We start from the raw sequence: 16,104 nt of genomic DNA on the forward strand, positions 1-16,104 counted from the left end.
CATGGAACTACAAAATATAAACTTTTTGAGGGATTTAGACAGATTACAACGCAGTACTCACAGATGCTGTACAAGAGGAGTAAGATATGGCCACTCCAACTGACTGGAGGCATTTCAGATCATTCTTTAGGTCCAGACAACACTCAACATGACCAAGTACCTGTAAAACAAAGACTTTCTTCATTCAAAATTAACTTTACTACTATTTTAAACAAAGAAGTTCCTACCTCTGCCATGTATTCTGGTATGACATTCAGAGCTTGAATCTTCTTGTGCTGCGGCAGTTACAGGCATTTGTTTCTTTGCTAAAACATGACTTCATTATTGAACATTTGTCATAATCCTCTATGACAATGATCACACATAATCTAATCTAATAATCATAAATATGATTACCTAATTTTAAGTTAGTCAGCCAGGAAGCATACTCTGTGAGAATCTGTCTTCGTATGAAGGTTTTTGTCAGTGTGAAACATCTTAAGGAGGTCACTGACCTAGTTGAGAGCTTTGCTTTGACACGTCTTTCTTCAGCGCCTTTCATCTCCACAATGAGGCTAAACATTCAGATTGTGCTCATAAAACATGCTGCATATGCAAAAGGAAACCCAATGTCAAGACAAAAACATGCTGACCAAAATTGTGTGACAAATCCTTTGATCTCATTTTAATGTCAAAATTGTAGAAAAAAAACAAAAAAAGAATCCTCAGTTTATTTTCCATTTCATACTTCAAATGCATTTGAGGGGAAACCCATTTCATGTTTGTGTCAATGACAAATACAGTTCTTCAGGGTTTCGTCATTTTTTACAAATGTGGCATGTGGCTGCCATAGCAACACTTGACTAGTGACGTCAGTAATGGTTGGAACAAAATTGCTGATGAAAAGTTTGATTATATTTATTTGATTGTTTACAATGTCATAGAAAAAGCTCACATTGCAAAGCATGTCAGAGGTTCTCATTTTATATTTGATTCAAGCTCAAACACAGTAGTTTTTAGTTAGTAAAATGCCTCATCATGGAGATTATCTGAGTTTGACACAAAGGTTGTAGGGCTTTGGAGTGCGCACAATTCCCATGTCAGCATCCAGAGTGGGCTGCTCTCCCTCGGGTGCAAAGAAGGTGAACTGCTGCAGGAGCCCAGAGAAAAACAGGAACAACTCCATACGAGCCAGCTGTTCACCCAGACACACACGCTTACCTGACAACAGACAGTGTTCAGCGTAAAGGTTCTATCCACAACAGACAGACATACATTTTAAACCCATTCTTAAGTTGATGTTTACAACAAATACCAAATTGTTATTACAATGTGTCTCGTTAAAACACTTGGGACTGAATGAATGTGTAAAATAAGACATTCAATTGGACTTTAAAGTATCTCATTTAGAAATAATATTGAGTCATTGTATATGTTTAAAGAATTACAAATGTAAATCCTCTATTAACCCTATTCTGCACGCATCTGCATACAATTGTATGAGGAGCAGTAAGACACTAAACACTTATTATATTATATTTTCAGCAGAAATGTGACCATTTCAAATAATAGATAATGTTAAAAATGTGTACATTTTTCCATTTACTCTCCTTTTTTTAGCGGGAGTGTCTACTGAGCCGCGGCGTGCGGCCGAAACTGCTAGGCTATTTTGTGCCGCAGCTCCTGAAACTGCTGGGCTATTTGACCGCGGCGGGTTAGACCGCGCCAGGTTAGGGTTAGGGTCAGGGTCAGGGTTAGGGTTAGGGTTAGGGTTAGGGTTAGGGTTAGGGTTAGGGTTAAGGTTAGGGTTAGGGTTAGGGTTAGGGTCAGGGTCAGGGTCAGGGTCAGGGTTAGCCATGAGGCTATATGGCCGTGCCGCTGCTCCTGAAACTGCTGGGCCATTTGACCGCGCCGCGGCTCTGTAGCCACAGCCTTTTTTAGCACCTGGCTTGATAAATAATGCTTACTTATAGTAAGGAGCCAACAAATTTGACAATATTTACTGAATCTAACACCAACCGATAGAAAAGGGCAGGAAGCCGTCTCTCTTCCTGAATTTCCCATTTTCATCCAGAAAGTGCCCAGGGTTGAAGGTGTGTGGTGATTCCCACATCGATGTGTCATGAAGCACCGAGTCTAAGTTACCAACAACCATGACACCCTAAAAAGAAAAGATAGATTTAGACACACTTTCATGTATTCAAAGATTAATACATTATTATAGGTAAACTACTTTACATACGTGAAAGTTTAAAAAAAAGCTTAGGTAGATAAATAATATTAAATCACTAAAAACCTACCAAGATGCAGTAAACCAGACCAGCACGCCAGGTATTTGTTTTAAATGTAGATACAATTATTAAGAAATTAAGGAAGAATAAAGATGGAAATGTGGAGAACTCTTCTTAGAGTTAAAGAATAACTTTAGTCAGTAAAGAGCAAACCTTGGGTATGGTATAATTCTCCAGAGTGGTCTCTTTAGTGGTCATGTGCACCACATTGAGGGGAATGATGTTTCCCATTCTCTGCACCTCGTGGATCACTGCGTTTGTGTAGTGCAGATGGTCTCTGTCCTGCATTGAGGGCAAGCGAGACGACCCCACCACCGCATCAATCTCAGTCTGGACCTTCTCTAAAACAGGAAGAAAGTAACCACTTTTTGTACATTTTTTTAAGTTAACAGAAAGGTGGTTCCAGATAATATCAGATTACTAAAAGTAATAACAGTGAACCAAATACAATTGTGACTTTCTGAGTCTCTATGTTTATTCTTGGTCTGTAATATTCAGCCCTGGACAAAATGCTTCCAATATCAAACCCACCTTGGATGTGCGGGAAGTGAATCATGTACAGTAATGCCCAGTTCAATGTTGTTGTGGTGGTCTCTGTGCCAGCAACAAACAAATCCATGGCAGATAAACATAAATTCTTCAGATCAAATCCAGCCTCTTTGTCTTCTTTCTGTGGATGAAACAAACACATGTATTATTGGTTCATTATCGGCATGAAGAGAATTTAGTTTATGGAGTAGAAAAAGGTGATTTAAAGTTGAAATTTTGAGGAAGGTAATATCAAGCATTAAAATTATTAACATTTTATTTATTCCTTATTTAAAAAAAGGCCCAAAACATCCAACAAAACCTACATCTAAATGAGCAACTTCCCCCATATAATGTGCGGCTGGTGCTGAGCCTTTGGCATCACCTACCTCTGATATTACTGAGAGGAAGCAGTCGATATAGTCTCGTGGATTCGATGGGTCGTGGGATTCTTTGTGTTCATCAATCCTGGCTTGAACATAGTCGATTATGTTTTGAGTCAGAATGAAAATCTTTTGATGAGGTCCAGGGAGCCTCTTCATCAGCCAGGGAGCGACATTGTAAATCTATAAGAACAGGTACTCACATTCTGTACTAATTGTCTTTGTAATGTTTGGTAAAACATGAACATTTAATAAAACATAAAACAAAAAGTCCCGTTTTTATTTTGTTGAACTGAAGAGTCCCATGGACACTGAATGGGACAGAAAACTGACCTGGGCCCAAATGCTGCCCTCTTCTTTAATAAGGTCCTTGAAGTTGAGCAGAATCTTCTGATTGTGGCAGTATGGCCTGCGGGCAGACCATGCCACTTCCTATTGGCTAATCATTAGGGCCGTTGGCCAATAAAATGTTGTTCCGTTTTGTCATTCATCCTCTGACCTACGCACTTCCTGGGTCTGGGTGTTGCTCCACGTACCTCCGCTCTCCAGTGCCGTGGCCTGTCACCTGGCGCCGCTTTGTTAACGCTCCGATGTGATCTCTGCTGACTCGGGATTGTTGTGGTCTCGCTGTCATAGCCCCACAACGCGTGGTCCCGGGCAGCTAACGTGATGTAACCTAAACTCTCTGGAGCGGCGGTGTGCGCTGGAGCCGTTGCCTTGCCTTGCCCTCTGTTGATATGGATGTCTGTGCCCTGTGTTGTCCAGATCCACTGGACTCTTAAAAGACTATACATCCACGCATAAAGAACTGATATGAACTGTGTTGTTACCTAAGCCTGTGTTAAAGTATTTATTAAATTAATAGCCTGTTAAATAAATCACATGTGAAACTGGAATCTGCCTCTGTATAATCAAGAACGAATCTGTGTGTCCTTTTAGTTAGTTTTCCGGGTGTAAGCCCGGTGGCGTTGTTGGTTTTATTTTCTTTATTTTTATTTAATTTAAATTAGTTTAAAACATTTATAGTACCACCAGAATGCCACATGATGCTGCTTGTTGTTGTATTCCATGCATTCACCAAACACCAAACAACAGATGATGTTTGACACAGCCTTGTTCAAAGATGTGTGAGGGTTAATGACTTCACCTGTAACAAGCAACAACGAAGAACCATTAAACAAACCAATACCATCTTTGTGTTGACATTTGATTGAGGTGAGAGTCTTGGTGACTTTGAATTGGTCTTCTCATGGACGTATCACTCTCCTGCCTAAGGCCCATAGCTAAGGGGAGAGGATCCCTAAAGCCCTAAAGGCAACTTGTGTGTCTACACCCTGACACGCCAGCGGTGTAACGGGCTTTCAATGTAAGTTCATGTATAATCGCCCAAAAAAAGCTGTACCAATCATCTTGATTGTCCCTGTGGAGACTTTAGGGGAATTTAGAGGCTCCATAGAAGTGTAAGCATTACAAAAAATAATAATGTAGCAAATAAAAATAATGAAAAGAAAAATGTACACCTGTGATGTGTGTAGTACCTTTCTGTTGAGCTAAAACCTGGATGAGATACTGGCACTCCTGTTGAATGGCCGGTTCCAGCGACTTCTTGCCCAGACCAAAGTTTCTGAGAGTGTGAAGAGCAAACCGCCTTTGCTGCTTCCATAAGTAACCATTGGACGCCACAAGACCTGAATAAATGAATAAAACATGAATAAATGGTAAAGTATTTTGTTTTTCCACATTTCAAAACACACCTGAATTCCCAATCAGATCTTCAAAAATAGGTAAGGTTGGTCGGTCCACGTAGTCCTCTCCTCTGACGGCCAGAGCCTCTCTCACAAGTCTGTATCCGTTTATAACAACCATTTGTCCCCCAAACAAACGAAGGCTGAAGATGTTCCCATATTTCTTGGCAAACTGGAGAAGCAAAGGAAATAGTATTTATTCCAAGTACTACTGTTACTTCTAAATATTATCACTTAAGAAGAAGTACAAAGTAGTAGTTGGATAAATCACTGAAGTGAAAGTTTAAAAGAAAAATATTTGAGGAAACTAAAAGTAATTATATGAGTTATTTTGTTTATCAACTATTCTACCTAACCTGACATTTGACTGCATGTCCTCCCCTCTCTCAGCCCCATGTCACTGTGTCCTTTCCTGTCTAATAAAGCCTACGGGAATTGGAGGAACAAACATGAAATTTTATTATTCTATTCTATGGAAGAGAGTTTTTTAAATATCCATCTTAATTTGTACGTTTTGAATTATTTCGTAGAATAAGAAGAAAAAACACAGCAACAAGCGTGCGTGCGTGCGTGCGTTTGTGCGTGCGTGTCTCATTAAATTAAAAAACAACAAAATTACACTGTCTTATGGTAGTATGGTGCCTGTTTAACAATTCTTAGAATAAACAAGGCCAATAATGTAACTAATGTTTCAACATGTTTACTCTCTTGTATTTGTATGACCCACAACCATCCTTCTGTTTTTTTATATTTCAAAATGTTATTTCAAATATGTAAAAAAAAAAAAGAAGGAAAAAAAGCCAGACAACTTGAACTATTTAACTATGACCAATATACTGTATGCATGCCTACAAAATCACATGATAAGAGGTTGAGCTGATTATTTTATAGCCATATTCCAAAGGCCGTGGCTGCAGAGGTCAGAGCGGTCAAGTAGCCCATTAGTTTCAGGAGCCGCGGCACGGCCATATAGCCTCATAGCTAACCCTGACCCTGACCCTAACCCTGACCCTAACCCTAACCCTAACCTTAACCCTAACCCTGACCCTAACCTTAACCTTAACCTTAACCCTAACCCTAACCCTAACCCTGACCCTGACCCTAACCCTGACCCTAACCCTGACCTTAACCCTAACCCTGACCCTAACCCTAACCCTAACCCTAACCCTAACCCTAACTTTAACCTTAACCCTAACCCTAACCCTAACCTTAACCTTAACCTTAACCCTAACCCTAACCCTGACCCTAACCCTAACCCTAACCCTAACCTTAACCCTAAACCTAACCCGGCGCGTTCTAACCCGGCACGGTCAAATAGCCCAGCAGTTTCGGCCGTGCGCCGCGGCTCTGTAGACACTCCCTATTCCAAAATGGATTAAATTTTCATAAAATTTCTACGAACAATAGCCCATATATACCCCATCCTTCATTTGTCCAGGAGTGTTCCATTGTAGAAAAAGATTCAGTTGTAATCATCTGACAAAATAGTCCAGATGACTAAAACTGAATATTTTTCTACAATACCCGATAATGATGATGATCTTTTATATATATATATATATATATATATATATATATATATAAATATATATATATTTTTTAAATATTTGGATAACAAAGGAACTCGACAGTATTTACCGTATTTTCCGGATTATAAATCGCACCGGCCAAAAAATGCATGATTGAGAAGGGAAAAAACACATAAATCACACTGGAGTATAAGTCGCATTTTTTTGGGAAATTAATTTGATGAAATCCAAAACCATAAACAGACGTTTCATCTTGAAATGCAGTTTAAAATAATAATAGATTAGAGAACATGGTGAATAGGTGTACGTATGCTAACGCTAACACCTTCAGCTACAACGAGGAGACAACGAACTGTGGTAAGTGTCTGGTATGTTAACGTAACATATTAACAGTTATTCAGATAACTATAGCATAAAGAACATGCTTTCACCTTTTCAACAAGTTTACCAAAGCATCAGTATTACCTCAAATCACTAAATCCATTGAATTCTTCTTCCTCTGTGTCACTTCTAAACAACTCCACAAACTCCAGACGTAGAGGAAATGCCCATTCTTATTCTGTGTTGTTTAGAGTCTAGAGCGCCCTCATGCCAGTGTGAAAATAATAAATAATATCACATATAAATCGCTCTGGAGGCAGGTGCGATTTATAATCCGGAAAATACGGTAATCTGTTTTTGTCCTTATCTAACCCAGGCTTGCAGAGAGTCAGTAAACAGCCCCCACTCCTCTCACTCTCTGGTCTCAAAGGGTTCAACACAATAACAGTATTACATAACCATTCCTGTGTTTGCCTTGGCCTCTGCTCATTTGTTTTGCAGCAACAGAGGAGCAGAGAGATGATTTTCCAAACTATTTTTGAGTGTCTGAATTTTTGGGGTTGGTGCCTTTTGGTTTTTACCATTTTAATTTTGGTTGACCTGGTAAAAAATGGAAGAGCACAGAACTTTCCACCAGGACCACCGGCTGTGCCTTTTCTTGGAAACATCTTCACTAGTTTGGACATAAAATCAATAGACAAGGTAAGCTTAAAGAACGTTATTTTATTTTATTTTTTAATGTGGCAAGCTCCCAAACCAAACACTTCACCTATACAAAAGAAGAGGTCATAAATATAATAAAACTATGTCATTAATGTTATACTGGAACATGACTTACCTTCTGTTCCTCAACAGCTTACTGAGGACTATGGCCCAGTCTTCAGTTTGCGGAGAGGTAGCGATAAAATAGTGTTTGTGTCTGGATACAAGATGGTCAGAGAGGCTCTCGTCAGCCAACTGGACAGCTTCACAGAGCGACCAGAAATTCCTCTATTTCATGTCATTTTCAAAGGAATTGGTCAGTAAACAGTACAATGATAACAGATGATAATTATGATAGTGGTAGGGCTATGTATATTTGATGATAAACCAACTTTGCACACAGGCATAGCTTTGAGTAATGGTTACCTGTGGAAGAAGCAAAGGAAGTTCGCCAACACCCATCTACGTTATTTTGGAGAAGGACAGAGGACCCAGGAGAAGTACATTGAGGAAGAATGTCATTTCCTGTGTGAGAGCTTCAAAGAAGAGCAAGGTAATTGGATCCCAAGAATAAGTTGCGTTCATGTGACATCATAAGATTCCCTCAGCCCAGAAGGCCAGCTAAAATGAATATTGTTGAAATGCAGGTTTTTGTTGTAATACTATAAGTTCTTAGGTATAGTCACTAAGAGGTTTAACAAGTGTGAATTTACCTTTGAGATATTTAAAGTCCAATGCCATCAATAAGGAAATGTGTGTCTTTCCTGCCATCTGAGGTTATGACATAATTCTAGAACGTGAATGCAACCTAGTGGCAGTATTTTAGATTACAGCTGTTTAGTTCACAGATATCTCTTTTTGACTTTTTCACTCTTAGTCATTTGCAATTTTCCTGGTGAAACCTGGTGAACAAAGTGCAATGTCTTTTCCAACATAAAAACGAAACCTTTTCATTTTACAAATGTCCACGTTTATTTCAGTCATGTCATGTCCTTGACAGTTCAGTCTGTATCATCCATTTCTTTGTGCCTTTTCCCGTCTGCTAAAAGTACATTCCAAAATTATCCATCTGTTGTTTCACTGTAGGAGATCTGAATGTATTTCATGTATTTTATTGTGCATTTCTACTTAAAACTATCTGAAAGACACATGTTATGTCTTTCCAGAGAGACCGTTCAACCCCCAGGCCACCATAACTAATGGTGTGAGCAACATCATCAGTTCTGTGCTGTTTGGACACCGCTTCGAGTACACAGACGACCGCTTCCGTAGGATTCTTCAGCTGGACACCGAGGCTGTTCTTTTGGCTGGCTCTCCAATTGCACAAGCAAGTCTATTACAGCGTGGATTTTAAATCGGGTTAAAAAAAATTAAGGCATGTTTGATGTTATGAAGGGATGGCACGAGACACAACATCGAGATTCAGTTCACAATTTATTTATTCAATTTATCTATGCTTCAGTTTAAAATGGCTTTTGTGTCAAGAAGTGGGTGATATTGTCAAAATGAATATCCTGATAACAATAATCAGAAGATATTGTGACAATCCAACAGAAATGTGCGAAAATGTGTGTTTATATTAGTTGATGATGTTTGAGTATCAGACAAATGTGAAATTACTTCATAATTACCCACAAAAAAGTAGAAATATTCCTTTTACCATTGTTAACATTTATTCAATATATTTTTAAGGAATCCGTTTATGTTGTTGTTGTTGTTGTTGTTGTTGTTTTATGGCGGTTGGCATCCGAGTGTTGCAGACTTTATTCCTCAGACGTTTCGTAGTCCTCAGACTCTGTCGTAGTCCGTAAAAGTACTCCTCCCATTGCTTTGGTGTTACAAAGCCCATGAGGTCATGATGTGTTTTTGTGACTAGAGTAGTTGTTGTGTCAGAGACCAACCGGCCTTATTCCAGGGAGACTCTTCTTCACCTTCCTCGCCCTCTTTGACGTTCGGTGCTTTGGAAGTACAAAGCCCATGAGATCATGGGACGTCTTTGTTGTTTTACAAAGCCCATGAGGTCATGGGACGTCTTTGTCGTTTTATCCTTTAGAAGTCCTTCTTCCATCACTTTGGCGTTTCTAGGCCCATGAAGTCCAAGCGCGTTAGAACATCCTCTTGCTCCTCATCCTCGGCTCAGTCTCCAACACCCCCCACCTCTATAAACGTTTCCCAGCCCTGTGCTACATAAGTAATCAACCACAGCCTGACACAAACCCTGTGACTGGATCGCCAGAACGTTCCGCAGATTGAACTCCCGCCCATTATTCCGAAACCACAAGGCCAACCCGGCCCTTTCCCTATCATAAGCCTCACAGCAAATCAGCACATGCTCGACAGTCTCTGGCACCCGACAGTGACCACACAGACCGGTCGGATGTTTGCCTATCCTACTCAGTGACCAATTGAGTCCAGTATGGCCAATCCTCATGCGGGCGAAGGCCCTTTCCTCCCACGCGTTCCTGCCCATAGACCCGCAAGGACCCACACTACCCTGTATGTGATAGAGATGCCGTCCAGTAACACAGTGGCTCCAAAATTCCTGCCAAAGGCCGACCACATGACTCTTGATAACGGGCTTGATTTCAGACTTGCCCAACTCAACCGCCACATCAATTGATGGCCGCCGAAGGGAACGTTTAGCCAGTGCATCAGCCATTTCGTTACCATCCACCCCCACATGCGCAGGGACCCAAATGAAGGAAACCCTCACATCCTTCCTGGACAGGGAGAGCATCAGACAGAAGATGCCATTCAACACATCCTGTCTGCAATCCGATTTCCCAGATTTAATGCTTTGCAATGCAGAAAGGCTGTCAGAGGCCACCACAATGCCGCAACACTGCAAAGCAGATTCCGCCCATTCCAACGCCAACCGTATCGCTATAAGTTCCGACGTGAAAACAGAAAGGCGATCTGTCAACCTCTTCTTGACCGCTAGCCCCAGGTCAGGCACAAAATAAGCGGCGCCAGTACGCCCACTCTCAGGATCCCTAGACCCGTCGGTATAAATAAACACATCACCTGAGTGCTTATCAATGAGCGCTTGAACGGCAAACTGCGGTGCCCTCCCAGCGACTCCTCTAAGCTTGCCATGCAAGCTAACATCAACAGGAGCCGGGACAAACTTCCACGGAGCTATAGCAGACAAAGCCACCGACGGGCTCACACGCAGATCACCAACCCCCGCAAGCCGCGCCTTCGCATTTTCCTACCTGGCTGAAAATCATACCGCCAGCCTCACTCTGCCCCCCATCAACCCTGAGAAAGTCCCTCACCGGGTGAGAGCTCGTATGACCTTGCACATTCACCCAGTAAGCCAACAGAAGTTCTAGCCTCCGGAGCCGTAACGGCAATTCCCCCAACTCAACCTGCAGCGCCGAGACAGGGGAGGTCCTAAAAGCCCTACAGCAGATGCGCAAGGCCTGGGCTTGCTTCACATCAAGCTTCTTTAAGTTAGTCTCAGCCGCAGACATGTAGGCTATACAGCCATAATCAATAGCCGCCCTCATGACGGCCCGATAAATACCCAGGAGCGACCTTCTGCTGGCCCCCCAGTCCTGGCCGGATAGACAACGAAGCAAGTTATTCACCCTTTTGCATTTACCACTGACCTCATCAATGTGCCGACGCCAACTAAGCCTCTCGTCAAAGGTGACCCCCAAGAACCTCACCTCCCTGACCTGTTCGAGCACCTGCCCATGCAGTCGAAGGGAGACGTCCCTATGCCCATTGAAGAAACAGATCACTTGAGACTTCCGTACGGACAGTTTAAACCCCCACTTCAGGGTCCAATGCTCCACCTGCTGTATTGCCCTTTGCAGTTTCGCCTCGTAAAACCAGAGATTCCTCCCTCTCACCCATAGAGCGCCATCGTCAGCATAAAGGCTCCTCCCAACAGACCCATCCACGTCGTCAAAGATGTTCTTAATCATAACATTGAACAAGATAGGGCTACACACACTCCCCTGCGGGCTCCCATTCTCCACCCCATAGACCCCAGAGTAAGCAGCGCCCACTCTGGTTTGGATACGCCGGCCAGACAGAAAGCTCCGGACCCAGTTAAACAGTTTACCCTTCACACCACACTTCCGCCAGCTTAATGAGGAGCCCATCCTTCCAAACCATATTGTACGCCTTCTCCACATCAAAGAGCACCGCAATAACCTTTTCTTTCTGAGCCCTGGCCAGCTGGATATCAGATTCCAAACACAACACGGAATCCATGGTGTTCCTGCCCCTACGGAAACCACTCTGGTGCGCGGGAAGCAAACCCTGACTCTCCAAGAAGTAATCCAACCGCTCGGTAACCATGCGCTCCATCGTTTTCCCGAGCTGCGACGTCAAGGCAATCGGCCTATAACTTGAAGGGTCAGACGCTGGCCTACCCGGCTTCAGAACCGGCACCACCGTAGACTGTTTCCACGCAGATGGAACACAACCTGAATCCCAAACACGGTTGAAAAGACCCAGGACTAGCCCAAGCGTGTCATCAGTCAAATGAGAGAGCATGTCATAGCACACCTCATCTTTACCCGGGGCTGTCTGTTTCGCCTTAGAAAGTGCTCTCCTTAGCTCAAACAAACTAAACGGAAGGTCAAGGTCATCTTGAGTCGAAGGCTGGTGCCCAATCAGCTCAGAATTCTGGGCCAAAGTACTCTCCCTGTAGTGCCTTTCCGCAGGTCAGAGATTGTCAGAGCTGTGCACCGACACAAAGGTGCTGGCCAACAGTTCAGCTTTGTCAACGTCGCTGACTGCTTCAACACCATTCAGTATTAGGACCGGGGTCCCATGACGGCGCTCAACCCCATGCATCCGCTTAATCATCCCCCAAACATCCCCGAGACGCGTTTCTCTCCCAATTTTGGAACAATACCGCCTCCAATAGGCACTCTTGGCCGTTCTCACAGTTTTCCGCACAACAGCGCGGGCCCTCTTGTAGTCAATGAGGGCATCCTCAGTGTGGGCAACCCTTAGCCGGCGAAACGCCGCATTTCTCGCCCTAACAGCATGACCACATGCTTCAGTCCACCACGGCACCCGCTTCCTATGTCCACTACCACCACTCTTAGAAATCGTGCCTACCGCTGACTGCGTGATGAGCGAGACAATTGCACTATTGAGATCATCCACCTGAGTCAATCCTCCTTCCTGCAGAACCCTAGAACCATCATCAGCTTTCCTCAGGAAAGCCCCAATCCGTTTATGTCTTTGTCTAACTGCATTTAAATTTCTAGGGCGGAGTTTAGAGCAGAGACAGAACCAATCACATAAACCCAGAAGTGACGCAAAAAACGCGACACGCTTAACCAGATATTACGTAGCCAATGTCAACAAGGCGTGTTCCGCGTTATCCGTCCCCAAACGTAGAAAATGTCTCCTGAATCGCGATGACGCCCTTCGCATAATCGCATCTAACGCACGTTCATCACGGCGAGTAGAGCGGACTTTCCTGATTGTTTAAACCAAAGCGAGAGCAGAAGTAAACACCGGGTCCGCCATCTTGAATGTTTTGGAACGGGGGGTGAAAAGCTACTTCCGTATCGTCAGTGTGACGCGTAAAAACCTCCGCCTGGGATTGGATAGGTAAATTGAGGATCGACGACTTCAATGGTTAACACGTATTTGTTTATTTATAAGTGTTTAAGTCAAGCCTTAATAAATATTCTTGGTAATAATCGTTGAACACCCACCGTGGTATCTTTCCTCAGTTATATGATGTGTTCCCTGGTCTGATGAAGCACTTACCGGGGCCACATCACACAGTCCACAAGAACTACAATCAGATCCTGGACTTCCTGATGCAAGAAATAAAGAAGCACCAAGAGGAAGTAAACCCGGACGACCCTCGCGACTACATAGACGTTTTCCTGGGAGAGATAGAGAAGGTGAGACAAGCCAAGCTACTGGAACCGACATAGTCTAAAGGCAAAATCACTATTGTTAATCTGAAAATGTTGTGATTTCATTTGATGAATATAGCCGGATAATGGATGTCGTTACTTTAAAGAAGGATCATTGTCAAACATTTATGATAATATCAAAGGTTTCAAGAGCAGACAACGACACAGTCCTGGATTAAAGAGGGATTACATTGGAAATATTGTTTGTAAAATGTAATGATAGCAATGGAAACTATATTTTCAATCTTTAATTGCACAGAATTACCCACCATCTTAATGTTAAACTCGTTTAAATGACCATTCATTCATTCGACCTGTTTCGCATATTTTATTCTATATTGTGTGTGTTATCTTATTTAACGTATTCCATGTTTTATTGTTGGTTTTATTGACATATTATTTTGATATTCTGTACTTGTGTATTCTGTAATCACAGGCTGCCCATGAAAAAGAGAACTACTCTCATTGAGGTCTTCCCCTGTATAAATGAAATTTAAAAATATATATATATTCAAAAGTAAATGTTTTCTTTTTTTTTAGAAAAAGGAGGACCCCCTCGCTGGCTTTAACCTGGACACTTTGCTGGTGTGCACCTTAGACCTAATGGAGGCTGGAACTGAAACAACTGCAACCACTCTGCGCTGGGCCATGGTCCTAATGATGAACTACCCAGAGATACAGGGTTAGTTATCCAAGCTGCAGTTTTGAGAATACTGTTGGGTTTTGAAGGTATAAAGCTTGGGATTGTGTCGTGTCATAGATCTTTTTGTTAGCCTAATGAAAACCAGTGAAACCAGTAGGGATTTATTCACGGCTCTTTTGCTTTCAAGGACTTATGATCACAAAAATAAGCACAGATGAACCCAAACAAATCAGTTTCTGCCCCTAAATAATGTCACTAGTTACACAAATTTAACTAAACTTTAAGTTAGTCAGCCAATGGAAACTGAAACTTAATGTGCATTTCAGCTTTGTCTTTGTCTCTCAGCAAAGGTGCAGGCAGAGATAGATGCTGTGATTGGACAGTCTCGACAGCCCAACCTGACAGACCGGCCCAACATGCCCTACACTGACGCTGTGATCCACGAGGTGCAGAGGTTTGCAAATATTCTGCCCCTGGGATTCCCCAAAATGGCCAGTAAAGACACCACTTTTGGCGGATATTTTATACCCAAGGTAACTAGTGATTGTGTTAAGTTTCTAAATTACAACCTTTATAGGTGTTGAGAGCCCTTTTTTGCAAGTACAAATTAAAAATCACAGACAGTACATTCAGACCAGCTCATTAGTTAATTCACATGAAACAAGTCACCATTTCAGTTAGCTCGTGCAGGTCTTTGCAGTGGGAGAAGTGAGTCAAGAATCAAGACAAAAATAATGGTTAATAAATGCTGTTAGAAAATTGGATATTTGTTCATTTTTCTTTCCAACTTTTCTAAAACTGTTAATGGTCTATTTCAGGGCACTGCCATAGCCTCAAATCTTTCATCTGTGCTGTTTGACAAGAATGAATGGGAGACGCCCGATGTGTTTAACCCTGGGCACTTCCTGGATGTAGAAGGACGTTTCCGGAGAAGAGATGCATTTCTGCCATTTTCTGCAGGTTAGTGTTACACACAATAAGTCTTTAAGTCAAAACAACACAGTTTTTGTAATAAATGCTGCTAGCCTCCTGCCCATGTCTGAGATGTGAAAGTGAAAATAAGTCTACTGTTCGTAAACATATCTCCACTTCCACTGGTGGGAAGGAGGTCAAGAAAAGCTGAGGAGACTGCTATGAAAGACAGTTGCAGAAAGCTGTACAAATAATTGCCAGAGGAAGAATTGGTTGAGAGGCAAAGGGAGGCTGTGGTTGGCTAATAGTTAAAAGGGTATAGAAACATAAGCCTTTATAATTATAATTGATTGTTTAAGGTGCATCATCTTTCTGCAGGTAAGCGTGCGTGTTTGGGGGAGTACCTCGCAAAGATGCAGCTGTTCCTGTTCTTTGCGGCTATCTTGCAGCGCTTCACTTTGACTGCGCCTCCAGGAGAGATGCCCAGTCTGGTTGGGGTCCAGGGGTTCACAATCTCCCCTGAACAGTTTCGGATGATGGCCGTACCGCGCTAAACTTGGAAATAGATATTGAAAATGTATTACATCAATGCCTACGATAATAAAGTCAAAACAACACTCAACATGACCAAGTACCTGTAAAACAAAGACTTTCTTCATTCAGAATGAACTTTCCAACTATTTTAAACAGAGACGTTCCTACCTCAGCCATATATAGAGTTTGAATCTTCTTGTGCTGCGGTAGATAAAGGCATTTCTGTTTCTTTGCTAAAACATGACTTCATTATTGAACATTTGTTACAAATTATCACAAATAATCTGGTTTAATAATCATACATATGCTTACCTTAGTTTACGTTTAAACCTTGGTTTAGTTTGTTTTGTATTCTTTGCAGCACTTTGGAGACTTTGTGTTGACAAAATGTACTATACATAAATAAAGGCAAGGCAAGTTTATTTGTAGAGCACATTTCATACACAAGGCAATTCAAAGTGCTTCACACAATAAGTTACAGACCAATGAAGGGGAAACCAAATAAATCAACTTTACTATATTTTATTACCAACTATATCAACTTTACGAGACTGTATTAAACTATATTTTGATATACGCTGAAATTATGAAGGGTTTACCTCTTACACGCACAAGCGGACACATATCCCATTGT

The 16,104-nt window shown here is 42.0% G+C and overlaps 2 protein-coding genes across 2 annotated transcripts; one reads left to right on the forward strand and one right to left on the reverse strand.

The window, feature by feature from the left end:
* Positions 1–872: 872 nt before the first annotated feature.
* Positions 873–5,117, reverse strand: LOC140353904 (cytochrome P450 2J4-like). Its single transcript, XM_072438680.1, has 9 exons — positions 4,936–5,117; positions 4,720–4,869; positions 4,225–4,328; positions 3,515–3,571; positions 3,188–3,364; positions 2,802–2,940; positions 2,424–2,611; positions 1,999–2,140; positions 873–1,200 (listed from the first exon to the last, which is right to left on the reverse strand). The coding sequence occupies exons 1-9, from the start codon at positions 5,045–5,047 to the stop codon at positions 1,025–1,027; spliced, it is 1,245 nt and encodes a 414-aa protein (XP_072294781.1). The 5' UTR covers positions 5,048–5,117; the 3' UTR covers positions 873–1,024.
* A 2,118-nt stretch (positions 5,118–7,235) lies between these two features.
* LOC140353905 (cytochrome P450 2J2-like) lies at positions 7,236–15,722 on the forward strand. Its single transcript, XM_072438681.1, has 9 exons — positions 7,236–7,478; positions 7,632–7,794; positions 7,882–8,031; positions 8,645–8,805; positions 13,190–13,366; positions 13,922–14,063; positions 14,370–14,557; positions 14,843–14,984; positions 15,315–15,722. The coding sequence occupies exons 1-9, from the start codon at positions 7,296–7,298 to the stop codon at positions 15,488–15,490; spliced, it is 1,482 nt and encodes a 493-aa protein (XP_072294782.1). The 5' UTR covers positions 7,236–7,295; the 3' UTR covers positions 15,491–15,722.
* The last annotated feature ends 382 nt before the right edge of the window (positions 15,723–16,104 follow it).

This window comes from Eucyclogobius newberryi, unplaced genomic scaffold (assembly GCF_026437365.1).
Source record: "Eucyclogobius newberryi isolate DKJ021-1_F unplaced genomic scaffold, fEucNew1.0.hap1 SCAF_9, whole genome shotgun sequence".
Taxonomy (NCBI): domain Eukaryota; kingdom Metazoa; phylum Chordata; class Actinopteri; order Gobiiformes; family Gobiidae; genus Eucyclogobius; species Eucyclogobius newberryi.